This window comes from Chlamydotis macqueenii, chromosome Z (assembly GCF_036417535.1).
Source record: "Chlamydotis macqueenii isolate bChlMac1 chromosome Z, bChlMac1.mat, whole genome shotgun sequence".
NCBI classification, from domain to species: domain Eukaryota; kingdom Metazoa; phylum Chordata; class Aves; order Otidiformes; family Otididae; genus Chlamydotis; species Chlamydotis macqueenii.
Genome location: NC_141593.1, coordinates 84,104,178 through 84,127,751, shown reverse-complemented (window position 1 = coordinate 84,127,751; position 23,574 = coordinate 84,104,178). Strand labels below are relative to the sequence as shown.

General features: G+C 54.3%; 2 protein-coding genes across 2 annotated transcripts; both read right to left on the bottom strand.

Moving 5' to 3' along the window:
* Window positions 1-65: 65 nt before the first annotated feature.
* LOC147596479 (dynein regulatory complex subunit 4-like) lies at window positions 66-6,286 on the bottom strand. Its single transcript, XM_086771431.1, has 11 exons — window positions 6,275-6,286; window positions 5,903-5,995; window positions 4,436-4,633; window positions 4,033-4,239; window positions 3,686-3,740; window positions 3,079-3,284; window positions 2,638-2,805; window positions 2,215-2,301; window positions 1,016-1,225; window positions 613-678; window positions 66-293 (listed from the first exon to the last, which is right to left on the bottom strand). Exons 1-11 carry the CDS (start codon window positions 6,284-6,286, stop codon window positions 66-68), a joined length of 1,530 nt encoding a protein of 509 aa, XP_086627557.1.
* Window positions 6,287-12,288: 6,002 nt separating this feature from the next.
* On the bottom strand, window positions 12,289-18,509 carry LOC147596478 (dynein regulatory complex subunit 4-like). Its single transcript, XM_086771430.1, has 11 exons — window positions 18,498-18,509; window positions 18,126-18,218; window positions 16,659-16,856; window positions 16,256-16,462; window positions 15,909-15,963; window positions 15,302-15,507; window positions 14,861-15,028; window positions 14,438-14,524; window positions 13,239-13,448; window positions 12,836-12,901; window positions 12,289-12,516 (listed from the first exon to the last, which is right to left on the bottom strand). Exons 1-11 carry the CDS (start codon window positions 18,507-18,509, stop codon window positions 12,289-12,291), a joined length of 1,530 nt encoding a protein of 509 aa, XP_086627556.1.
* Window positions 18,510-23,574: the final 5,065 nt, after the last annotated feature.

Here is a 23,574-nt window from a genome sequence, read left to right as displayed (position 1 = left end):
TTCCCTCTAAGGGCACATAGATTTCATACAAAATTTACCCTATGTGACTACAGTGAGCCAAAGGCTCACTGGGCTCTGTTTATTGTCACGGAGCACCAATGAGGCCCTGCACGGCACAGCGGGTCCCTTCGCGCCAGCTGGCGCCAGGAGGGCACAGCGATGAGTCCCGCAGGGCCCTGTCCCAGCACCTGCCCCAGCACGGGGCTCGCCAGTGGCTTAAAGCCCAGGTTGTCCACGGGGATCCCAAAGGCTCTCAGCTTGGCCTCCAACGTGTGCAGCATGTCATTGTGTGCCTGCAAGAGAAGCGTCCCATGCTCAGCCTGATACCGAGCTCCAGCCCAGCACCTCCCTGCCTTGCCATGGACGCTCTGCACCTCCCTGCATGGAGAGGACCCCAAAATGCCTTCCTTTGCAGGGGAAACCGCAGCCTGGGCTGGCTCCTGCCCAGGCCATGAAGCAGCTCAGCCGGCCTGCTGGAAGTTCCCTTCCATCCACTTGGTGCAAGGCTTGGAGTAGAAATTCCCATTTCCACCCCACCAAGCCACAGCCAGCACCCACCAGGCCCCAGCCCTGACCTGCAGGGCTCAGGGAAGCTTCATCCCCTTCCCTCACCTTGCAGACTTGGGCTAGCTGCAGCTGCAGCTGCCTGATGGTGGTGTTCTTCGAACTGACCAAGTCCTGCAAAGGGAGATGGTGCATCAGGCAACAGCTACACGGCCCTGGGGACACGGCGGCTGTGAGCAGTGTGACAGAGTGCACAGAGGAGCTGCTGCGCAGCAGCCGAGCTGGCAGCAGGACTTAGCTTGCAGTACAGCCTGACAGGTGGCCACCGCTCTATGTCCTTCCAGCCAGAACTGCCAGGGACAGCCAGCCCCAGGCAGAGGTGAGGGACATGGATGAGTGACATGGCAGCTTCAGCCACGGAGGACGAGGGCTTGCATGGCTCAGGGTCAGCTTTCACCATAAGGCAGCCTCTGCCCTCCAAGGCCAGCCCTCACCGGGCCCCACACAGTACCTCCAGCTTGCTGGAGACCAAGAAGAGGGCATCCGGGTCGAGGTTGGAGGCTGCAAAGGCCTCACTGAGCTCCACATCCTTTTTCTCCACCATGCTGAGGAGCCCTTTCAGCTTGCGCTCTAGGAGCAAGTTCTTGAAGCCCGTCTTCTGCTGCACCTCTTCTGTGGCTTGGGTGAACTTCTGATAGAGCTCATCTCGCTCCGCCTGCACCTGCTCCCAAAGACAGCGTGCCTTCACACCCGGGCTGGCGGCAACCCCGGGCCAGCACCAGACAGGTCTGGTGGCTTGGCCCTGCCTGCTCCAGCCACGGCCTGGCCATTCCCCATGGCACCTGCAGCCCACAGGAAGGCAGGTGCTGGAGCACAGCTTCTCTCCCTCCCTCCCTTCATGGCTGGCACTCCCTCAGCACCCACACTTCTGCTCTCGCCTCCCCTCCAGGCCCGAGACACCTCTGACAGCAGAATGGCTGGATGGGCACTGGTTTACACTTCAGAGGGGGCCCCACAGCACACAAGGGTCTCTCCTCTCCTCGCAGCTGGCAGGAGTCCCTGGCTCACAGCTGGTTAAGAAGTGTCCTAATTAGGACACAATTTCTCCACCACAGCTTATTTTGGAATGCAATTAATATGTTGCTGCCTTCATGATGGATCGATAACAAGGCCTCAGACCAGTCTTCCTGTTCCTGAGGATTTCTGCTAATTACAAACAAGCTCTCTTCTTGCCTCCAGAGATTTATCTTCGCTGGGAGGGGGAGAGGCTGAGTCTGGGAGAACTCAGACAATGGGACTCATCCCGAGCCACTCCCGCATGGCAAACAAGGGAAGCAACCCCCAAATGCCAGCAGAAGGAGGGAGCGAGCTCCCACCGGGGGTGCTGACCCATGACAATCCCTCGCCACAGCTCTGCTCCAGAACTGCTGCTGCAGCCAGTGGCTCCCTGGCTGGGAGGGGACTACCTGAGCGTGCGCGCTTGCTTAGCCAAGTACAAGGCCAGGCCTGTCTGCTGAGCTGAGTGGAAGATGCCAAAGCTGTGAGAAGCTTCACTGGAAGTAGCAGTTATCTCAGGGCTCTGGATCAGATCTTCTGAAAGCCCTTGGCTAAGCACAAACTCTCTGCTCAGTCCCCATGACCAGCCCTCTGCGGAGGGGCCAGGGTTTTGGAGAGGGAAGTGGGATGCCCAGACCCATCTGCAGCTCTCACCTTGCTGAACCTCTGCTTCAGGACCTCGTGTTCCCACTGAAGAGCCTTCAGTTCCTTCTGGGTGAGTTTCAGATGGGCTCTGATGTTCTGCGAGTGGGAAGGGGCAGTTAAAAAGCACAGGTTTCTCTGGGAGGTGTCGGGGACACGTTCGGGCAAGGCAGGAGAGTGACCAGCAAAGAGAAATGGGTGAGAAAAAAGAAGCAGTACCCGCACCAACACCCTTTCCTCTCTGCTGTGGAGGCGACTCTACTTTCTCGCTACCGGAATGCCATTTGAGATCGTACAAGCACCCAGCGAAGCCCAAAGGAACTCGGAGGACTTTGCTCAGGGATCTGGCCAAGCCGAGTGGCAGAGGTCACTGCTGAGCGGCTGCCTCCAGGACAGAGCCAGGGCCACTGGGGAGAGGACAGGGCTGGCACTCACCCTCAGGGCCTCCTTGTCCTTGTCATAGTTGGCCAACTTCTTCTGCAGCTCAGACAGCTGCTCGCGGGCCTGCTGCAGGGGCTCCTTCAGCTGCTTGTTCTGGAGCAGCACACGTGCCTTCTCCTTTTCCAAGCGATTCCCTTTCTTCTTCATCTCCTCCATCTGCTCCTGTTCTTGGAAACACAAGTGCCAACTCCTGGGGGCTGCCCAGGTCCTCAGGGCTTCCCCAACCCTCCGGACACCCTCCTGCTGCTGGCCCAGCAAGACCCTGTGCTCAAGAGCTTCACTCCTGGAATGGTAGCAGACCCTCGGGAGAGTAGCAGCACCCACACGGCCGCCTGGGAACCGGCCAGACCTGGGTGAAATCCTCACAGGAGCGGTCCATTGCTGGAATGGTGACACTGCAGGCCAGGCAGGCTGAGGCAGGGGGGCAGGCAGTACCTTGAGCAAGTCTATGAGCGCCATGTTTTTGTCACGCATATCATTGTAGTAGTCCTTGATGTCACGGAAGGCTTTCTCGTGGTTCCTCATCAGCTCATCAATCTGGGTGTTCTTCCCCTCCTCCACTTTGTGGACCTCGGTCGTTCTACACAAGTCAAGCTCGTCCCGCAGCACTTCCATCTTGTTGGTGTACTTGGCCTTGATCTCTGGGGGAGCACACAGAGAGCTGAGTGAGGACCTCCTGGAGATCGCACGTAACATGCCCCAGTGCCATTAATAGGTGAGGTGCCAGAGTGGCGTGTGCCACTGTGGCATCACTGGAGTTCAAGACACTTGTTAGCAGTGTCACCACAGCTGCCACCAGTGTGCGGAGCAGCTACACTGGGACCACGGAGAGCAGAGCAACAGGCGCCCTGCCTGCACCCTCTGGAAACTTGGGGAAAACTGTCCAGAACTCGGGGAAAACAAGCCAGAACTGGAGGGAAACCCATCCCCCTTTCTGCTCGAGGCTCTGCCACGGAGCCCGGCAGCACAGCAGAGCTCGGAGAAGCCTCCCCTGGCACACTGACAAAGGGAGGTCACGCAGGAGCTACGCGCACGGACTCACCTTTCACCTGTCTCTCAAAGTTGTTGTGCAGCTGGGTGATCTCCTCCTCTCGTTTCTGTTAGGGAGAAGCTACATGTCAGAGACACATAATCAAATCCTCAGGCAGCTGCATCCTGAAGGATTCCCTCCTGCTCCCTGGGAAAGGCCCCTGCTGTGGTGCCAGTCCCACGTTATCTCTGCACACGGCAGCTCATGGGTTCTCCAGCAGCTCTCACAGCTCTCCGTTGCAGGAGGGGGATTTCGCAGGAGCTGGGAGCCCCAGGAAGCCCTTCTCCGCAGCCCCACCACCTCCCTCTGCAGCAGATGCACACGGCTCATACATGGCTCCGGCCCGGCCAGGGACCTACCAGGTGCATGTTTTTCAGTGCCTCCTCACTGGCCAGCTCCTGCTCCTTCAGCTCCATTTTCATGGAACGCATGTCCTTCCTCAGCTCCATCTCCTGGGCCCAGTGATCCTTCTGGGCCCGCTTCACGGACAGGGTGCCCTCCCCCTTCAGCTCGGTGAGGTTTTCTTGGTGTTCGTGCAACAAGTGCTTCACCTTCTGCTTGTAAACCTAAAGACAAGCTACAGACTGGGTGAGGGGCTTCTGCAGGAGACATGTGGACCTGGGATTTTTATCTGTGACGCGTCTGGGTTGCATCTCACCCAGCTTCTCCTCCTCTAGCCCTTCCCTCACCTCCTCAGAGCTGCCCAAGGCTCAGACAGAGCTTGGGGCACTCACAACATCTCCCAGCCTCCTGCCCTCCCACCTTCAGCTCCACTTGTTGCTGCTCCTCCGCCTCCTTCATCTCCCACTCCTTCTTCCGCAACTCTGCTTTCTGCTCCTCCAGCTGCCGGCGGGTCATCTCCCAGAAGCTGTGAAACTTGTCACGTTCCAGCTGGAAATAGTTGCGCTCTTCCCGTTCCCGGTCCAGCTCCTCCCGCAGACGCGCAACATGCTTCTCCAGCTGCAAAGCCAAGGGGAAGAGCCAGGGAGGGGAAAAAAGAGGCCTCAGACAGACACCTCCACAAGACACCCGTGGCAAGCCATGTCACAAACCTGGCAGGCCACAGTGGCCATCAATGGGATGGAGGCGCGCAGGAGAGAAGGGGACGGGCCCTGACACAGGGACATCTGGGGACTGTGGGGGTTGCCCAGGGCCTGACAGAACCCATCAGCCCCTGGAAAAGGAGTAACACCATTCCCAGGTGCCTAAATACTACTGATTTGTAGAATCAAATCATAGAATCGTTTAGGTTGGAAAAGACCTTGAATATCACTGAGTCCAACCGTTATCTCAACACTGCCAAGCCCACCACCAATCCATGTCCCTAAGCAGCACATCTGCGTGCCTTTTAAATATCTCTGGGGGTGGTGACTCCACTGCTTCTCTGGGCAGCCTGTTCCAATGCTTGAGAACCCTTTGGGTGAAGGTGGTTTCCTCTCACCCTACCACTTCTTACTTGGGAGAAGAGACCCACAACCTCTCTGCTCCAACCTCCTTTCGGGTAGTTGTAGAGAGCACTAAGATCTCCCCTCAGCCTCCTTTTCTCCAGCACAGGACTCGGGCTCCAGACCCTTCACCAGCGTCGTTGCTCTCCTTTGGGTGTGCTCCAGCACCTCAATGTTTTTCTTTCAGTGAGGGGCCCAAAAGTGAACACAGCACTGGAGGTGCGGCCTCACCAGTGCTGACTACAGGGGACGATCACTGCCCTAATTATCCTGGCTACTCTCTGAGACAATCCAGGATGCTGTAGGCCTTCTTGGCCACCTGGGCATGCTGCTTGCTCTGAGATGTGCAAGATCTTTCCCAAGGAGCAAGGTCCCCAGCCCAGGGCCATCTGCTCCTCTGTTGGTAGGACACTGGGCAAAACAAGGGGACTTGGAGCAACTGAGGGCACCGCGAGCAAGAGCACAGCAGGCTGCCATCACAGAGCTCCCAGCTGAGCCATCAGCTGGCTGAGCAGGCTGCCGGAGTTATGGAGTCGGGGAGAAGACAGGGAGGGCACAGGGCTGGAGAGCAGAGTGGGCCGGACCAGCAGAAGGGAGGATGGGACGAGGGGGCTGCTCCTTCCAGGACCAGTGAGAATCCCTCACCAGCACAGCTGGCCATCAGGCAGGGAAATGATCCTCAGCTGCTTGTCTCTGTCACCCTCCGCCACCTGTCATTGCCGGAGCCAGGTGCTGAGCTGGGCTTCCTAAGCGGGACTGGTGTGGAAGATGAGGGCTCTCTCACCTGCTCCTTGCTCATCTCCTGCGGGGACAAAGCATCCACCACTGCTGGAGTTTTGCTTTCTTCCCCTTTTTTCCCGCCTTTCTTTTTGGGTGCCTAAGGAGAGAAAGCAAAACACACGAGGTGTGTGCATGGCTCAGGTGCTGGGAAGAAACTGTGCTGCTCAGAGCTCCCACAGCAGCCCAGGCCACCAAATGTCCCTGCTCTCATGGCTGGGACAGGGTGAGGAGGGGGACAGGGAGCCAGGGTCCGTGGAAGGGGCCTGGAAGCCCCTGACAGCCTCCAGCACAGCCACGGCTCATACCCAGCCACTGCTGGCCCAAAGCGAAGCCCAGAATGCCCGTACCCAAAAGAAGGGCTCGGGAGCAGCATCACAGGCCTGGGCATGGCGCTGAGGGGCTCCCTCCCCAGGGCTGGGCCCAGGACAAGCTCAGGCCCTGCTCTCACCATGGCTGCTGCCACTCACACTGTGGTCTCCAAGGCAATGGGAACGCGCATCTGGAGAGAGGTGTGAGGTGGTCGGACACGCCCGTTAGCAACGTGGGGCTGCACCGTGGCAACGGGGGTGGGGCCTAGTCCAGGCCCTGAACCAGGTCGCCACGCCAACAAAGGCAACAAGTGGTGCCGAAACCCGGGAAGTCGCCTGGACGGGTGAACGGCGGCCGGAGCGGCAGGACCAGCCCGGCGGGGAGGACGCTCCCGGACCAACAAGGAGGATGGAAGCCCTTGTGAAGGTCGTATCACAATTACATAAGCAGTGGGGTATTGATTGTAAGCCCAAAGATTTTACTGTCGCAGTTGCGAGGCTTTTACAAATTGGGGTCATTGACCAGCCGGTGGATATTCTCCACCCTGAAGTGTGGGATAAATGCACTAAAGCATTAGCCGAGGAGACGATGTCCTCGGGTAGCGGGAAAAACCTTAAGTCGTGGGGGAAAGTCGTACAGGCCCTGCAGAAGGCCTTACAAGAGCAGGAAACCTGGAGGGCGGCAAGGGACTGTTTGTTAGTCACTCCGAAATTGGGAGTCGGGGCAGCTACGCAGACTCCGCACCCCCCAAACGGCGGTGATTCCACGGAGTCCAAAAACTTACAAGAGGGCGACACGCCCCCTCTACCCCTGAACCCCTCGCCCCCTCAGTCCCCAAACCCTGACCCGATTACGGAGGCACAGAAGCGCGCACTGTCCTTCTGGGGTGGGTTAACTGAGGAAGCCAGGGGCGCTGAAGCCCGGGCGAGACCACCACCTTATGCGCCTCATAATGGCGCCGAACCCCGGGGGGAGGGCGGGGCGAAGATGTCCCCGGTGGGAACAAAGAAGAAGCGCTCGAGCTAAGAAGCGCACACAAAGGTGAAGGGCAGGAGGACAAGAAGGAGAAGAGTGGTGGGGGCGACCGGGGAGGGGAGGGGAGTGTGAGTGAAGCGCCGACAGCCAATCAGAGCGGCCCGCCGAGCAGAAGGCGGGGCGAACCAAAACGGAGGGACAAGCCAAGGGGGAGGGAACGGCCCGCCCACCAAGGAAGTAGGCGGCGCCCAACAAACAGGCATCAGAACCCGGAAGTAACCAGTCAGTCGAGTTCCGACTCCGGAACAGCCGCGAGCTGGGGCGAGCGGCTCGTAACCGATTCAGACTCAGAGGAGGAGGACACGAGGGTAAATAAAATTAAAAGCAAAAATATCCCCAGCCAAAATAAAAAGGAATCGCGAGGGGAAGGAGTTCCTCTCACGGATTGGAGGGAAATAAAGATTGCCTGTGCGGATTGGGTCCCAACAGCCACGCTGGCGTTCCCGGTCCGGGTGGCAGACGGGGGACAAAGGGTTTACTCGCCACACCGTGGTTAACCACCCTGGTATCTACCCTGGGAGGGCCAGTCACAATGATCGTGTTAGCATTGGTCTTCGGACCCTGTATATTAAACAGACTCGTGTCGTTTGTCAAGAGCCGATTAGAGACGGTTAACGTCATGTTAGTGGAACGCATGGAACACCGACAATTGCTTTAAGGTTCTGTTTGTTTAGAATTATCCCTAATCGTTCCCCATTTACCATCCGCCCAGCGTGCCTTACACTCGCTATCGCGAGATGATTACACAGTATTTTCACTCAGGTTTACTAACAGTATTAGGCTTGCCTTCGCTTTTACGCCTACTCACAAAGTGCCGTTAATCGATCTTTTTAAGGTAACAACTATTTTAAGATATATATATTCTTTACGATTGCTGTAAAACGTAGAACAAGAACAGAATATTTGAACTAACTTAACTATACGTTTAGTATGTTTTTATCCGAGATCACGGTGTACGTATTCTTGAACTGGATCCAAAGTGCGTCTTTGTAGTTGCGGTACCAATTTATTGTGTTCTGTCATTGTAGATTTCTTTGTTCCCTTGTAGTGGGACCCCGATGGCCCTGAATGGTATCCTTTACACCGCGATACCTCTTGTAAACCTGTGTTTGTTCCAGAGTGCAAGTAAGTGCTGCAATGAAAAGTTGTGAGCAGTGTTTAGCTGGAATTTCGAGCGTTCTAGGTGAGTAAAGAGAGGGTTGTGTATGTGTACGCTGGAAAGAGGAAGTCGGGCTGAGGGAAGAGAGGAAGTAGTCGCCCAGTCGGATTCTGGGGGAGTGGCAGCACCCCTCAAACTCTGGGGAAGGGGTGGTACAGCAACTGAGTTGCTGGACACGGAGTAAAGACAGGATCAGAGAATGAATCAGTAAATATGGGAGGAGGTCAGAGTGGAGGAACATTAAAGAAAAGCCCTTTAGGTTGTGTACTTGCTCACTGGAAAGATATCGTTGGGACTGGACGTACGGAAAGTAAGAAGACCTCTACCCAGCAGTGGCGGATCCATACGCCCTGCTGACTGTGATGACACCTGAACCACTTTGGCTTGCTGCTCCGGATTTGAAAGGACGCTTTTTTTCTTTTGCCTCCCTCTCCATGAGGCCAGTCAAAATCGTTTGCATTCGAATGGGAAAAGACTGTGATATTTTGATCAATTTAATTACGCATAGGGAGGGGGGAAATGTGGGTAGCTAGGGTCTGGCGACCGGAAGATATCGCGCTGTACGGAAAGATAGGGTCTCTCTCCTGATGACCAATAGCGGTCAGTTTGTGATGCAAGCAGACGGAAATAACGTTGTAAACCTAAGCTATATAAGGTCGTGTTACCCCTCAATAAACGCCATTTGCCGTCCACCACACTGGTGTCAGCGAGCTGATGGACCGAGCGGCCTGGGGTTGGTCGCCGTGCCGTTCCTGAACCAGGTCGCCACGCCAACAAAGGCAACAGGAGGTAGTAGAGAAAATGTTAAGCCCGGGAAGAGGGAGGGGTGGGGGGAGGTTATCTTGTTCCCTGTCTCATTCTCCTGCTAGTTTTAGAAATAAATGAGTGTTTTTCCCCAAGTCGAGTCTGTTTTGCCCGTAACGGTAACTTTAAGGATTTCTCCCTGTCCTTATCTCAAACCTCGAGCTGTTTTTCCTTATATTATCTCTCCCTATTCTCTCGGAGGGTGGGGGGAATGAGAGAGAGACTGCGTAGTCTGGTCCCGATCGGGGCTGAACTACTACACAGCCAAAGAGGGATTATGGTTTTTCATAGGTTGCAGTACATGCTTACAATCATTGTTAGCATTTTCAACAGCCAGTTGTAATAGCAACATCCCTCTTGCATCATCATTGTCGAACTGCTGCTCGAAAGTAGCTTGCAGACGATCTATGAAATCTGCATATGGCTCATTAGCTCCTTGCAGCACCTTAACAAAAGATTGAGGTCCTTCGCCTTTTGATGCTGGGATTTTTCTCACTGCCCTAAGAGCAATATGTCTAATTTGAGCATACGCTTCTCTCGGGAACTGTGCCTGCAGGAGCGAGTTACTATAAGCATTTTCTCCTGCCAGTTGTTCATATCCTATTGGAATCTGTTGATTTAAATTTTGTAATACTTTGCACAGTACATCCTTCTTTAAAATCATGGACTGTGTAGGTGTTAACACCATTTTCATTAACAATTTCCAATCATGTGGATCCAGAGTATACGACTCTGCTTTTGCCTCAAGTAAGGGTGTAGTAAAAGAAGAATGTATCCCTCCCTTCTTTACTGTCCGTCGCAGCTCCTTTATAGCATCATAACTGAGAGGCTGCGAAACCAGCTGCTGATTAGCTTGATACATAACTGGACAGGCTAAAACAGTTTGCCAGTCACCATTCTGCATTGCCTCTTTTTTACGCTCTTCCCAGATACCACACATTTCAACATTCACAGCTGCATGACTAACATTCACATTTCACGGAGGAGGGAACAGATCAGGTTTCTTTTCAAAGTCTTTTGAACCCACATTAAATACATCTACCTCCAGAGAGGTTTCGTTATTAGCAAGCGCAGTATCAGGAAAAGAATTGATAGGTGAAACCCGAGGCAAATCTGGCACGCGAGACTGTGGTGACGACAGCGACGGTAAAAGCGTGGAAGCAGGGTGTACAAGTGCAGGTTGCAGGGGAACAGGAATACAGCACGGAGTTTTCTGCCCCGACCCGCGGCACGGAGTTCTCTGTGCTAATCCCTCCCCCCAACCAGTTTCTGGGGAGATGCCATTGTTACAGGGGGACACGCTTACAGGTTGAGGGTCTGGTAATGGAGATGCCGACGCCTCAGGCAAAGAAGAATTAGTAGACTCTGTTGAAACATTGTCGAGGGTTAGCATGATTTGTACCCAAGTGGCTAAGTTTTTGCAAGCTTGGCTGCAAAAAGCTGCTGCAGCGATTTTTTGAAGGCTTGTGCCCACTTTCTCCCAAGCCTCTATTTGAAAAGTCCCGTCTGCAGGAAATTGCGGATGATTTTCACGAATCCACTCTAATAAAGTCATTAACTGTGGGCTGGTAACAGTCCTGCCCTGCGTTTTCAGCATTTTTCCCATTACATCAATGCTTTGCATCTCATCTGAGGATATTTTCCCTCCCATGATTCCCAGTTGCTCACCTGTATGCAAGTGATGAGCGCGCTTTCTGATGTGTGGATCCTCAATCCCGGTTTCTGGATTCCGGCCTCTGGTTCAACTGGGCTATGCCACCAGTGCAGGCTTTGTTCAAGCCTCTTCAGAGTTTCCGTCCTTGTTCCTTTTGAAGTTTAAGTGCGTCCCTGTTTGGGCGCCATCTGTGGCATATTGGTGGGACAGAGTAACGGGCAAGACAGCAAGTGAGCCCAAAAGGCCAAAGTTTATTTTTACAGCAGTGTTTTATACTCTTTACCTGGATGCTCTTTGTCTACGATCTCTATTCCTATAGGGCAACTATTAGCACGATCTCTACCACCCCACTATTTGTCCAATTTGCTTCACGCTTTTGATTGACGTTGTAGCATTGTTCTTCATCACGTACTTCTTCACACCGTTGCTTCTCAGCATGTACTCTCGCTTTGCCCATTGTGCTCAGGTCCTGTTTGCTTTGATACATTCACCCCTATTCCCATCCGCATTACTCACTTTGCTGCATTTGCTTACATCGATACACTTGCTCATATTCCCATCCACTACAGTCTCCCACAAATGGATCACACCAAGTGGGACCCTCTGCAGTGTATTTGAACAAAAAGCCTTTACAGATTCAGCTTTCGAATACATGTGCATTACTATTCTATAGAATGATTGGTTCCAGTCTCCTCGCCCGGCCCGTCAATTCCTACGCGCACTCAGTCCTGTTACTCCCCCCATTTCTTTTAAATCAGTGGTAGGAATGAAGTAGAGGGTTGGTGAGTCAGTGGTCGCAGGGACTGATGCTGGCATGACCTTTTCCCTCATTTCTCCAGTAGCTGTGTCACCAAAATCGGGAATCAAACTCCTGAACAGCAATATAGCATTAAGAAGCAGCATTCTTTGTTGCAGCGCTGGATGCACGGGGGATCCTTCCACCCAGCATACATGCCGGTCTGAAAATCTGGACAGAATCTATTTAGTGATTTCATACATCATCATTAATAATTCCCTGAACACTAATACATAATCATCAGTTTTCCTGGAAACCATTGTAATATTCCCCACCCACTTGTGCATGCTCAGTCTTTTGAGTCAAGGGTCTTCTGGTGGTCTTGGGGGTTGTCAGAGTGGGCCCTCCTCAAATTCTCTGGCGGAACCCTTCCTTAAAATCTCCATCCGTGGTCTTGGGAACAGGTCGCGTTTTCCTTGATTTTCTGGCTCCAAAGTGATGGCTCAGGGCCTATCTTCACAGCTGGGGTTTGAGGCCTGCCTTTGTTCTACCACTCTTCTTAATCACCCCAGACATGCTGGGCTAACTGCTAACAAACAAGATGTTGTAGCAGTTCTGAGACTCCGTGTTCCCTCTAAGGGCACATAGATTTCATACAAAATTTACCCTATGTGACTACAGTGAGCCAAAGGCTCACTGGGCTCTGTTTATTGTCACGGAGCACCAATGAGGCCCTGCACGGCACAGCGGGTCCCTTCGCGCCAGCTGGCGCCAGGAGGGCACAGCGATGAGTCCCGCAGGGCCCTGTCCCAGCACCTGCCCCAGCACGGGGCTCGCCAGTGGCTTAAAGCCCAGGTTGTCCACGGGGATCCCAAAGGCTCTCAGCTTGGCCTCCAACGTGTGCAGCATGTCATTGTGTGCCTGCAAGAGAAGCGTCCCATGCTCAGCCTGATACCGAGCTCCAGCCCAGCACCTCCCTGCCTTGCCATGGACGCTCTGCACCTCCCTGCATGGAGAGGACCCCAAAATGCCTTCCTTTGCAGGGGAAACCGCAGCCTGGGCTGGCTCCTGCCCAGGCCATGAAGCAGCTCAGCCGGCCTGCTGGAAGTTCCCTTCCATCCACTTGGTGCAAGGCTTGGAGTAGAAATTCCCATTTCCACCCCACCAAGCCACAGCCAGCACCCACCAGGCCCCAGCCCTGACCTGCAGGGCTCAGGGAAGCTTCATCCCCTTCCCTCACCTTGCAGACTTGGGCTAGCTGCAGCTGCAGCTGCCTGATGGTGGTGTTCTTCGAACTGACCAAGTCCTGCAAAGGGAGATGGTGCATCAGGCAACAGCTACACGGCCCTGGGGACACGGCGGCTGTGAGCAGTGTGACAGAGTGCACAGAGGAGCTGCTGCGCAGCGGCCGAGCTGGCAGCAGGACTTAGCTTGCAGTACAGCCTGACAGGTGGCCACCGCTCTATGTCCTTCCAGCCAGAACTGCCAGGGACAGCCAGCCCCAGGCAGAGGTGAGGGACATGGATGAGTGACATGGCAGCTTCAGCCACGGAGGACGAGGGCTTGCATGGCTCAGGGTCAGCTTTCACCATAAGGCAGCCTCTGCCCTCCAAGGCCAGCCCTCACCGGGCCCCACACAGTACCTCCAGCTTGCTGGAGACCAAGAAGAGGGCATCCGGGTCGAGGTTGGAGGCTGCAAAGGCCTCACTGAGCTCCACATCCTTTTTCTCCACCATGCTGAGGAGCCCTTTCAGCTTGCGCTCTAGGAGCAAGTTCTTGAAGCCCGTCTTCTGCTGCACCTCTTCTGTGGCTTGGGTGAACTTCTGATAGAGCTCATCTCGCTCCGCCTGCACCTGCTCCCAAAGACAGCGTGCCTTCACACCCGGGCTGGCGGCAACCCCGGGCCAGCACCAGACAGGTCTGGTGGCTTGGCCCTGCCTGCTCCAGCCACGGCCTGGCCATTCCCCATGGCACCTGCAGCCCACAGGAAGGCAGGTGCTGGAGCACAGCTTCTCTCCCTCCCTCCCTTCATGGCTGGCACTCCCTCAGCACCCACACTTCTGCTCTCGCCTCCCCTCCAGGCCCGAGACACCTCTGACAGCAGAATGGCTGGATGGGCACTGGTTTACACTTCAGAGGGGGCCCCACAGCACACAAGGGTCTCTCCTCTCCTCGCAGCTGGCAGGAGTCCCTGGCTCACAGCTGGTTAAGAAGTGTCCTAATTAGGACACAATTTCTCCACCACAGCTTATTTTGGAATGCAATTAATATGTTGCTGCCTTCATGATGGATCGATAACAAGGCCTCAGACCAGTCTTCCTGTTCCTGAGGATTTCTGCTAATTACAAACAAGCTCTCTTCTTGCCTCCAGAGATTTATCTTCGCTGGGAGGGGGAGAGGCTGAGTCTGGGAGAACTCAGACAATGGGACTCATCCCGAGCCACTCCCGCATGGCAAACAAGGGAAGCAACCCCCAAATGCCAGCAGAAGGAGGGAGCGAGCTCCCACCGGGGGTGCTGACCCATGACAATCCCTCGCCACAGCTCTGCTCCAGAACTGCTGCTGCAGCCAGTGGCTCCCTGGCTGGGAGGGGACTACCTGAGCGTGCGCGCTTGCTTAGCCAAGTACAAGGCCAGGCCTGTCTGCTGAGCTGAGTGGAAGATGCCAAAGCTGAGAGAAGCTTCACTGGAAGTAGCAGTTATCTCAGGGCTCTGGATCAGATCTTCTGAAAGCCCTTGGCTAAGCACAAACTCTCTGCTCAGTCCCCATGACCAGCCCTCTGCGGAGGGGCCAGGGTTTTGGAGAGGGAAGTGGGATGCCCAGACCCATCTGCAGCTCTCACCTTGCTGAACCTCTGCTTCAGGACCTCGTGTTCCCACTGAAGAGCCTTCAGTTCCTTCTGGGTGAGTTTCAGATGGGCTCTGATGTTCTGCGAGTGGGAAGGGGCAGTTAAAAAGCACAGGTTTCTCTGGGAGGTGTGGGGGACACGTTCGGGCAAGGCAGGAGAGTGACCAGCAAAGAGAAATGGGTGAGAAAAAAGAAGCAGTACCCGCACCAACACCCTTTCCTCTCTGCTGTGGAGGCGACTCTACTTTCTCGCTACCGGAGTGCCATTTGAGATCGTACAAGCACCCAGCGAAGCCCAAAGGAACTCGGAGGACTTTGCTCAGGGATCTGGCCAAGCCGAGTGGCAGAGGTCACTGCTGAGCGGCTGCCTCCAGGACAGAGCCAGGGCCACTGGGGAGAGGACAGGGCTGGCACTCACCCTCAGGGCCTCCTTGTCCTTGTCATAGTTGGCCAACTTCTTCTGCAGCTCAGACAGCTGCTCGCGGGCCTGCTGCAGGGGCTCCTTCAGCTGCTTGTTCTGGAGCAGCACACGTGCCTTCTCCTTTTCCAAGCGATTCCCTTTCTTCTTCATCTCCTCCATCTGCTCCTGTTCTTGGAAACACAAGTGCCAACTCCTGGGGGCTGCCCAGGTCCTCAGGGCTTCCCCAACCCTCCGGACACCCTCCTGCTGCTGGCCCAGCAAGACCCTGTGCTCAAGAGCTTCACTCCTGGAATGGTAGCAGACCCTCGGGAGAGTAGCAGCACCCACACGGCCGCCTGGGAACCGGCCAGACCTGGGTGAAATCCTCACAGGAGCGGTCCATTGCTGGAATGGTGACACTGCAGGCCAGGCAGGCTGAGGCAGGGGGGCAGGCAGTACCTTGAGCAAGTCTATGAGCGCCATGTTTTTGTCACGCATATCATTGTAGTAGTCCTTGATGTCACGGAAGGCTTTCTCGTGGTTCCTCATCAGCTCATCAATCTGGGTGTTCTTCCCCTCCTCCACTTTGTGGACCTCGGTCGTTCTACACAAGTCAAGCTCGTCCCGCAGCACTTCCATCTTGTTGGTGTACTTGGCCTTGATCTCTGGGGGAGCACACAGAGAGCTGAGTGAGGACCTCCTGGAGATCGCACGTAACATGCCCCAGTGCCATTAATAGGTGAGGTGCCAGAGTGGCGTGTGCCACTGTGGCATCACTGGAGTTCAAGACACTTGTTAGCAGTGTCACCACAGCTGCCACCAGTGTGCGGAGCAGCTACACTGGGACCACGGAGAGCAGAGCAACAGGCGCCCTGCCTGCACCCTCTGGAAACTTGGGGAAAACTGTCCAGAACTCGGGGAAAACAAGCCAGAACTGGAGGGAAACCCATCCCCCTTTCTGCTCGAGGCTCTGCCACGGAGCCCGGCAGCACAGCAGAGCTCGGAGAAGCCTCCCCTGGCACACTGACAAAGGGAGGTCACGCAGGAGCTACGCGCACGGACTCACCTTTCACCTGTCTCTCAAAGTTGTTGTGCAGCTGGGTGATCTCCTCCTCTTGTTTCTGTTAGGGAGAAGCTACATGTCAGAGACACATAATCAAATCCTCAGGCAGCTGCATCCTGAAGGATTCCCTCCTGCTCCCTGGGAAAGGCCCCTGCTGTGGTGCCAGTCCCACGTTATCTCTGCACACGGCAGCTCATGGGTTCTCCAGCAGCTCTCACAGCTCTCCGTTGCAGGAGGGGGATTTCGCAGGAGCTGGGAGCCCCAGGAAGCCCTTCTCCGCAGCCCCACCACCTCCCTCTGCAGCAGATGCACACGGCTCATACATGGCTCCGGCCCGGCCAGGGACCTACCAGGTGCATGTTTTTCAGTGCCTCCTCACTGGCCAGCTCCTGCTCCTTCAGCTCCATTTTCATGGAACGCATGTCCTTCCTCAGCTCCATCTCCTGGGCCCAGTGATCCTTCTGGGCCCGCTTCACGGACAGGGTGCCCTCCCCCTTCAGCTCGGTGAGGTTTTCTTGGTGTTCGTGCAACAAGTGCTTCACCTTCTGCTTGTAAACCTAAAGACAAGCTACAGACTGGGTGAGGGGCTTCTGCAGGAGACATGTGGACCTGGGATTTTTATCTGTGACGCGTCTGGGTTGCATCTCACCCAGCTTCTCCTCCTCTAGCCCTTCCCTCACCTCCTCAGAGCTGCCCAAGGCTCAGACAGAGCTTGGGGCACTCACAACATCTCCCAGCCTCCTGCCCTCCCACCTTCAGCTCCACTTGTTGCTGCTCCTCCGCCTCCTTCATCTCCCACTCCTTCTTCCGCAACTCTGCTTTCTGCTCCTCCAGCTGCCGGCGGGTCATCTCCCAGAAGCTGTGAAACTTGTCACGTTCCAGCTGGAAATAGTTGCGCTCTTCCCGTTCCCGGTCCAGCTCCTCCCGCAGACGCGCAACATGCTTCTCCAGCTGCAAAGCCAAGGGGAAGAGCCAGGGAGGGGAAAAAAGAGGCCTCAGACAGACACCTCCACAAGACACCCGTGGCAAGCCATGTCACAAACCTGGCAGGCCACAGTGGCCATCAATGGGATGGAGGCGCGCAGGAGAGAAGGGGACGGGCCCTGACACAGGGACATCTGGGGACTGTGGGGGTTGCCCAGGGCCTGACAGAACCCATCAGCCCCTGGAAAAGGAGTAACACCATTCCCAGGTGCCTAAATACTACTGATTTGTAGAATCAAATCATAGAATCGTTTAGGTTGGAAAAGACCTTGAATATCACTGAGTCCAACCGTTATCTCAACACTGCCAAGCCCACCACCAATCCATGTCCCTAAGCAGCACATCTGCGTGCCTTTTAAATATCTCTGGGGGTGGTGACTCCACTGCTTCTCTGGGCAGCCTGTTCCAATGCTTGAGAACCCTTTGGGTGAAGGTGGTTTCCTCTCACCCTACCACTTCTTACTTGGGAGAAGAGACCCACAACCTCTCTGCTCCAACCTCCTTTCGGGTAGTTGTAGAGAGCACTAAGATCTCCCCTCAGCCTCCTTTTCTCCAGCACAGGACTCGGGCTCCAGACCCTTCACCAGCGTCGTTGCTCTCCTTTGGGTGTGCTCCAGCACCTCAATGTTTTTCTTTCAGTGAGGGGCCCAAAAGTGAACACAGCACTGGAGGTGCGGCCTCACCAGTGCTGACTACAGGGGACGATCACTGCCCTAATTATCCTGGCTACTCTCTGAGACAATCCAGGATGCTGTAGGCCTTCTTGGCCACCTGGGCATGCTGCTTGCTCTGAGATGTGCAAGATCTTTCCCAAGGAGCAAGGTCCCCAGCCCAGGGCCATCTGCTCCTCTGTTGGTAGGACACTGGGCAAAACAAGGGGACTTGGAGCAACTGAGGGCGCCGCGAGCAAGAGCACAGCAGGCTGCCATCACAGAGCTCCCAGCTGAGCCATCAGCTGGCTGAGCAGGCTGCCGGAGTTATGGAGTCGGGGAGAAGACAGGGAGGGCACAGGGCTGGAGAGCAGAGTGGGCCGGACCAGCAGAAGGGAGGATGGGACGAGGGGGCTGCTCCTTCCAGGACCAGTGAGAATCCCTCACCAGCACAGCTGGCCATCAGGCAGGGAAATGATCCTCAGCTGCTTGTCTCTGTCACCCTCCGCCACCTGTCATTGCCGGAGCCAGGTGCTGAGCTGGGCTTCCTAAGCGGGACTGGTGTGGAAGATGAGGGCTCTCTCACCTGCTCCTTGCTCATCTCCTGCGGGGACAAAGCATCCACCACTGCTGGAGTTTTGCTTTCTTCCCCTTTTTTCCCGCCTTTCTTTTTGGGTGCCTAAGGAGAGAAAGCAAAACACACGAGGTGTGTGCATGGCTCAGGTGCTGGGAAGAAACTGTGCTGCTCAGAGCTCCCACAGCAGCCCAGGCCACCAAATGTCCCTGCTCTCATGGCTGGGACAGGGTGAGGAGGGGGACAGGGAGCCAGGGTCCGTGGAAGGGGCCTGGAAGCCCCTGACAGCCTCCAGCACAGCCACGGCTCATACCCAGCCACTGCTGGCCCAAAGCGAAGCCCAGAATGCCCGTACCCAAAAGAAGGGCTCGGGAGCAGCATCACAGGCCTGGGCATGGCGCTGAGGGGCTCCCTCCCCAGGGCTGGGCCCAGGACAAGCTCAGGCCCTGCTCTCACCATGGCTGCTGCCACTCACACTGTGGTCTCCAAGGCAATGGGAACGCGCATCTGGAGAGAGGTGTGAGGTGGTCGGACACGCCCGTTAGCAACGTGGGGCTGCACCTTGGCAACGGGGGTGGGGCCTAGTCCAGGCCCTGAACCAGGTCGCCACGCCAACAAAGGCAACAAGTGGTGCCGAAACGCGGGAAGTCGCCTGGACGGGTGAACGGCGGCCGGAGCGGCAGGACCAGCCCGGCGGGGAGGACGCTCCCGGACCAACAAGGAGGATGGAAGCCCTTGTGAAGGTCGTATCACAATTACATAAGCAGTGGGGTATTGATTGTAAGCCCAAAGATTTTACTGTCGCAGTTGCGAGGCTTTTACAAATTGGGGTCATTGACCAGCCGGTGGATATTCTCCACCCTGAAGTGTGGGATAAATGCACTAAAGCATTAGCCGAGGAGACGATGTCCTCGGGTAGCGGGAAAAACCTTAAGTCGTGGGGGAAAGTCGTACAGGCCCTGCAGAAGGCCTTACAAGAGCAGGAAACCTGGAGGGCGGCAAGGGACTGTTTGTTAGTCACTCCGAAATTGGGAGTCGGGGCAGCTACGCAGACTCCGCACCCCCCAAACGGCGGTGATTCCACGGAGTCCAAAAACTTACAAGAGGGCGACACGCCCCCTCTACCCCTGAACCCCTCGCCCCCTCAGTCCCCAAACCCTGACCCGATTACGGAGGCACAGAAGCGCGCACTGTCCTTCTGGGGTGGGTTAACTGAGGAAGCCAGGGGCGCTGAAGCCCGGGCGAGACCACCACCTTATGCGCCTCATAATGGCGCCGAACCCCGGGGGGAGGGCGGGGCGAAGATGTCCCCGGTGGGAACAAAGAAGAAGCGCTCGAGCTAAGAAGCGCACACAAAGGTGAAGGGCAGGAGGACAAGAAGGAGAAGAGTGGTGGGGGCGACCGGGGAGGGGAGGGGAGTGTGAGTGAAGCGCCGACAGCCAATCAGAGCGGCCCGCCGAGCAGAAGGCGGGGCGAACCAAAACGGAGGGACAAGCCAAGGGGGAGGGAACGGCCCGCCCACCAAGGAAGTAGGCGGCGCCCAACAAACAGGCATCAGAACCCGGAAGTAACCAGTCAGTCGAGTTCCGACTCCGGAACAGCCGCGAGCTGGGGCGCGCGGCTCGAAACCGATTCAGACTCAGAGGAGGAGGACACGAGGGTAAATAAAATTAAAAGCAAAAATATCCCCAGCCAAAATAAAAAGGAATCGCGAGGGGAAGGAGTTCCTCTCACGGATTGGAGGGAAATAAAGATTGCCTGTGCGGATTGGGTCCCAACAGCCACGCTGGCGTTCCCGGTCCGGGTGGCAGACGGGGGACAAAGGGTTTACTCGCCACACCGTGGTTAACCACCCTGGTATCTACCCTGGGAGGGCCAGTCACAATGATCGTGTTAGCATTGGTCTTCGGACCCTGTATATTAAACAGACTCGTGTCGTTTGTCAAGAGCCGATTAGAGACGGTTAACGTCATGTTAGTGGAACGCATGGAACACCGACAATTGCTTTAAGGTTCTGTTTGTTTAGAATTATCCCTAATCGTTCCCCATTTACCATCCGCCCAGCGTGCCTTACACTCGCTATCGCGAGATGATTACACAGTATTTTCACTCAGGTTTACTAACAGTATTAGGCTTGCCTTCGCTTTTACGCCTACTCACAAAGTGCCGTTAATCGATCTTTTTAAGGTAACAACTATTTTAAGATATATATATTCTTTACGATTGCTGTAAAACGTAGAACAAGAACAGAATATTTGAACTAACTTAACTATACGTTTAGTATGTTTTTATCCGAGATCACGGTGTACGTATTCTTGAACTGGATCCAAAGTGCGTCTTTGTAGTTGCGGTACCAATTTATTGTGTTCTGTCATTGTAGATTTCTTTGTTCCCTTGTAGTGGGACCCCGATGGCCCTGAATGGTATCCTTTACACCGCGATACCTCTTGTAAACCTGTGTTTGTTCCAGAGTGCAAGTAAGTGCTGCAATGAAAAGTTGTGAGCAGTGTTTAGCTGGAATTTCGAGCGTTCTAGGTGAGTAAAGAGAGGGTTGTGTATGTGTACGCTGGAAAGAGGAAGTCGGGCTGAGGGAAGAGAGGAAGTAGTCGCCCAGTCGGATTCTGGGGGAGTGGCAGCACCCCTCAAACTCTGGGGAAGGGGTGGTACAGCAACTGAGTTGCTGGACACGGAGTAAAGACAGGATCAGAGAATGAATCAGTAAATATGGGAGGAGGTCAGAGTGGAGGAACATTAAAGAAAAGCCCTTTAGGTTGTGTACTTGCTCACTGGAAAGATATCGTTGGGACTGGACGTACGGAAAGTAAGAAGACCTCTACCCAGCAGTGGCGGATCCATACGCCCTGCTGACTGTGATGACACCTGAACCACTTTGGCTTGCTGCTCCGGATTTGAAAGGACGCTTTTTTTCTTTTGCCTCCCTCTCCATGAGGCCAGTCAAAATCGTTTGCATTCGAATGGGAAAAGACTGTGATATTTTGATCAATTTAATTACGCATAGGGAGGGGGGAAATGTGGGTAGCTAGGGTCTGGCGACCGGAAGATATCGCGCTGTACGGAAAGATAGGGTCTCTCTCCTGATGACCAATAGCGGTCAGTTTGTGATGCAAGCAGACGGAAATAACGTTGTAAACCTAAGCTATATAAGGTCGTGTTACCCCTCAATAAACGCCATTTGCCGTCCACCACACTGGTGTCAGCGAGCTGATGGACCGAGCGGCCTGGGGTTGGTCGCCGTGCCGTTCCTGAACCAGGTCGCCACGCCAACAAAGGCAACAGGAGGTAGTAGAGAAAATGTTAAGCCCGGGAAGAGGGAGGGGTGGGGGGAGGTTATCTTGTTCCCTGTCTCATTCTCCTGCTAGTTTTAGAAATAAATGAGTGTTTTTCCCCAAGTCGAGTCTGTTTTGCCCGTAACGGTAACTTTAAGGATTTCTCCCTGTCCTTATCTCAAACCTCGAGCTGTTTTTCCTTATATTATCTCTCCCTATTCTCTCGGAGGGTGGGGGGAATGAGAGAGAGACTGCGTAGTCTGGTCCCGATCGGGGCTGAACTACTACACAGCCAAAGAGGGATTATGGTTTTTCATAGGTTGCAGTACATGCTTACAATCATTGTTAGCATTTTCAACAGCCAGTTGTAATAGCAACATCCCTCTTGCATCATCATTGTCGAACTGCTGCTCGAAAGTAGCTTGCAGACGATCTATGAAATCTGCATATGGCTCATTAGCTCCTTGCAGCACCTTAACAAAAGATTGAGGTCCTTCGCCTTTTGATGCTGGGATTTTTCTCACTGCCCTAAGAGCAATATGTCTAATTTGAGCATACGCTTCTCTCGGGAACTGTGCCTGCAGGAGCGAGTTACTATAAGCATTTTCTCCTGCCAGTTGTTCATATCCTATTGGAATCTGTTGATTTAAATTTTGTAATACTTTGCACAGTACATCCTTCTTTAAAATCATGGACTGTGTAGGTGTTAACACCATTTTCATTAACAATTTCCAATCATGTGGATCCAGAGTATACGACTCTGCTTTTGCCTCAAGTAAGGGTGTAGTAAAAGAAGAATGTATCCCTCCCTTCTTTACTGTCCGTCGCAGCTCCTTTATAGCATCATAACTGAGAGGCTGCGAAACCAGCTGCTGATTAGCTTGATACATAACTGGACAGGCTAAAACAGTTTGCCAGTCACCATTCTGCATTGCCTCTTTTTTACGCTCTTCCCAGATACCACACATTTCAACATTCACAGCTGCATGACTAACATTCACATTTCACGGAGGAGGGAACAGATCAGGTTTCTTTTCAAAGTCTTTTGAACCCACATTAAATACATCTACCTCCAGAGAGGTTTCGTTATTAGCAAGCGCAGTATCAGGAAAAGAATTGATAGGTGAAACCCGAGGCAAATCTGGCACGCGAGACTGTGGTGACGACAGCGACGGTAAAAGCGTGGAAGCAGGGTGTACAAGTGCAGGTTGCAGGGGAACAGGAATACAGCACGGAGTTTTCTGCCCCGACCCGCGGCACGGAGTTCTCTGTGCTAATCCCTCCCCCCAACCAGTTTCTGGGGAGATGCCATTGTTACAGGGGGACACGCTTACAGGTTGAGGGTCTGGTAATGGAGATGCCGACGCCTCAGGCAAAGAAGAATTAGTAGACTCTGTTGAAACATTGTCGAGGGTTAGCATGATTTGTACCCAAGTGGCTAAGTTTTTGCAAGCTTGGCTGCAAAAAGCTGCTGCAGCGATTTTTTGAAGGCTTGTGCCCACTTTCTCCCAAGCCTCTATTTGAAAAGTCCCGTCTGCAGGAAATTGCGGATGATTTTCACGAATCCACTCTAATAAAGTCATTAACTGTGGGCTGGTAACAGTCCTGCCCTGCGTTTTCAGCATTTTTCCCATTACATCAATGCTTTGCATCTCATCTGAGGATATTTTCCCTCCCATGATTCCCAGTTGCTCACCTGTATGCAAGTGATGAGCGCGCTTTCTGATGTGTGGATCCTCAATCCCGGTTTCTGGATTCCGGCCTCTGGTTCAACTGGGCTATGCCACCAGTGCAGGCTTTGTTCAAGCCTCTTCAGAGTTTCCGTCCTTGTTCCTTTTGAAGTTTAAGTGCGTCCCTGTTTGGGCGCCATCTGTGGCATATTGGTGGGACAGAGTAACGGGCAAGACAGCAAGTGAGCCCAAAAGGCCAAAGTTTATTTTTACAGCAGTGTTTTATACTCTTTACCTGGATGCTCTTTGTCTACGATCTCTATTCCTATAGGGCAACTATTAGCACGATCTCTACCACCCCACTATTTGTCCAATTTGCTTCACGCTTTTGATTGACGTTGTAGCATTGTTCTTCATCACGTACTTCTTCACACCGTTGCTTCTCAGCATGTACTCTCGCTTTGCCCATTGTGCTCAGGTCCTGTTTGCTTTGATACATTCACC

Excerpts from the sequence above, each read along its gene's own strand:
- LOC147596478 (XM_086771430.1), bottom strand. Across the intron at positions 15,508-15,908 it reads CTTTGAGAGACAGGTGAAAG|AGATCAAGGCCAAGTACACC; the intron begins GTGAGTCCGTGC and ends GTGCTCCCCCAG. Across the intron at positions 15,029-15,301 it reads CGCTCATAGACTTGCTCAAG|GAGCAGATGGAGGAGATGAA; the intron begins GTACTGCCTGCC and ends TTCCAAGAACAG.
- LOC147596479 (XM_086771431.1), bottom strand. Across the intron at positions 2,806-3,078 it reads CGCTCATAGACTTGCTCAAG|GAGCAGATGGAGGAGATGAA; the intron begins GTACTGCCTGCC and ends TTCCAAGAACAG. Across the intron at positions 2,302-2,637 it reads AGGACAAGGAGGCCCTGAGG|AACATCAGAGCCCATCTGAA; the intron begins GTGAGTGCCAGC and ends TCCCACTCGCAG.